Here is a 1,612-nt window from a genome sequence, read left to right on the forward strand (position 1 = left end):
AGGGCCTGTGTTCCGAGGAACAGGAGGCTGTTGAACGAATATTTTCATGGACAGACGACGGTTACTCTGGCACAGCTAGGAGATGCATTAAGGAGATGTGATCGGATGTCTGATAGGTTGAAGTTAGGATTGGTGCTTATCATCGAGAGCATACTCCGGTGTCATCACAAGAAGACATCGATTGACATTTTTCATTTGGAGGTTGTTGAGGATATTGATGCCTTCAACAACTACCCATGGGGTTGGAGATGTTTTCTTGATACATTACGCGTGTTTAGGAGGGGATTTTCAATGCCAAAGGGGGATAAGCCCGAGCGCAAGTACGATGCATATGGACTGCCGTTGGCGCTGCAGGTATATGTTTAAGTTAATGAATTACCTACACTTTTTATATTGAATTCTATACATAATAATTGTAATTGTTTCAGATATGGGTGTACGAGACTGTCCCTATCTTGGCCAGTCGGTATGCGAGGAGAGGAGAGACACGCTATCCTCGGATGCATCACTGGCGAGCACAAGACAAGCCGCTTGCCAGACAGTTATCGGCTCTCCTCGACGATCCTGAGGTACGTATTATACAATTGCTATTTATGTCGTACGTCCTTTTAGAATCTGAATACATAGTCATTAACTGTGACTTATGAAAATGACAGCTTGAAGTTCTCACTGAGTTGGCACCGTCGATCGAGGAGGAGAGTCAGTTTTATATTTCGACCATGAACTTATCAAACTCTTCAAAATTGTAAGCATCTGCAGCTCTCCTAAACAACGCAACGACGCCATTGCCTCAATACCTAGTCTTCAAGTTTCCCTGTATATGGTACATACAATAACCATGATGTGCCTCGGGGAAGACTTCGACGATACCATTTATTATTGACTGCCCTCGATCGGTTACGAATGCAAGATTTTCGACATCTCCAATTACTTCCCTCAACTTCGTAAAAAACCAACTCATTGCTACATCATTTTCTCCGTCGACTATGCCGAACGCAAGAGGGTAAATTTGGATGTTCGCATCTTGGCATGTTGCAATAATCAACTTGCCCCCGTATCTCGCCTTAAGGGTTGTACCGTCGACTAAGATTAAGGGTCGCATTGCATTTCGAAATCCTTGAACACATTGTCCAAGGGCCAAAAAGAAATATCCGAAGCGATTTTCGTCATCCTTCTCAATAAAAAATGCCGACCCAGTATTAATTCTTCCCATGTTATAGCAATACCTGGCCAATGTAAATAAAAATAATCATAATTTAGATAATATATTAAATATTAAAGGAACAGAAAAATAAACAATTCAATTAAATAATTAATTACATATAAATAAACAATTGAAATTAAATAATTAAAATTTACTATAATAAAGAAATAAACACTTAAACAATGAAATACCTGGCTAATTTAGCATAACTCTCCTCAGCCGAACCCATCAAATCCTCCAATGCACATTCTTTAGCCTTCCAAGCCTTCTGATAGCTCATGACCACCCCGTACTCACGTCGAACATCATTAATGATGTCCGAAGGTCTGTAGATCGTTCGTGGATCCTGGAACTTGTGCATTATTTCTCGACCAATAAACCATGATCGGGCCTGCCTATGATCATTTC

General features: G+C 40.6%; 1 protein-coding gene across 1 annotated transcript in view; it reads left to right on the forward strand.

Annotated features, from left to right (window-relative positions):
- The window catches only part of LOC111392861, a 1,871-nt gene extending 1,122 nt beyond the window's left edge, over window positions 1-749 (forward strand). Inside the window, exons 3-5 of the mRNA XM_023018261.1 lie at window positions 3-354; window positions 429-569; window positions 657-749. Coding sequence (XP_022874029.1) covers window positions 3-354; window positions 429-569; window positions 657-749 — 586 coding nt within the window. The remainder of the gene's footprint in view (window positions 1-2; window positions 355-428; window positions 570-656) is intronic.
- The last annotated feature ends 863 nt before the right edge of the window (window positions 750-1,612 follow it).

This window comes from Olea europaea, chromosome 4 (assembly GCF_002742605.1).
Source record: "Olea europaea var. sylvestris chromosome 4, O_europaea_v1, whole genome shotgun sequence".
NCBI classification, from domain to species: domain Eukaryota; kingdom Viridiplantae; phylum Streptophyta; class Magnoliopsida; order Lamiales; family Oleaceae; genus Olea; species Olea europaea.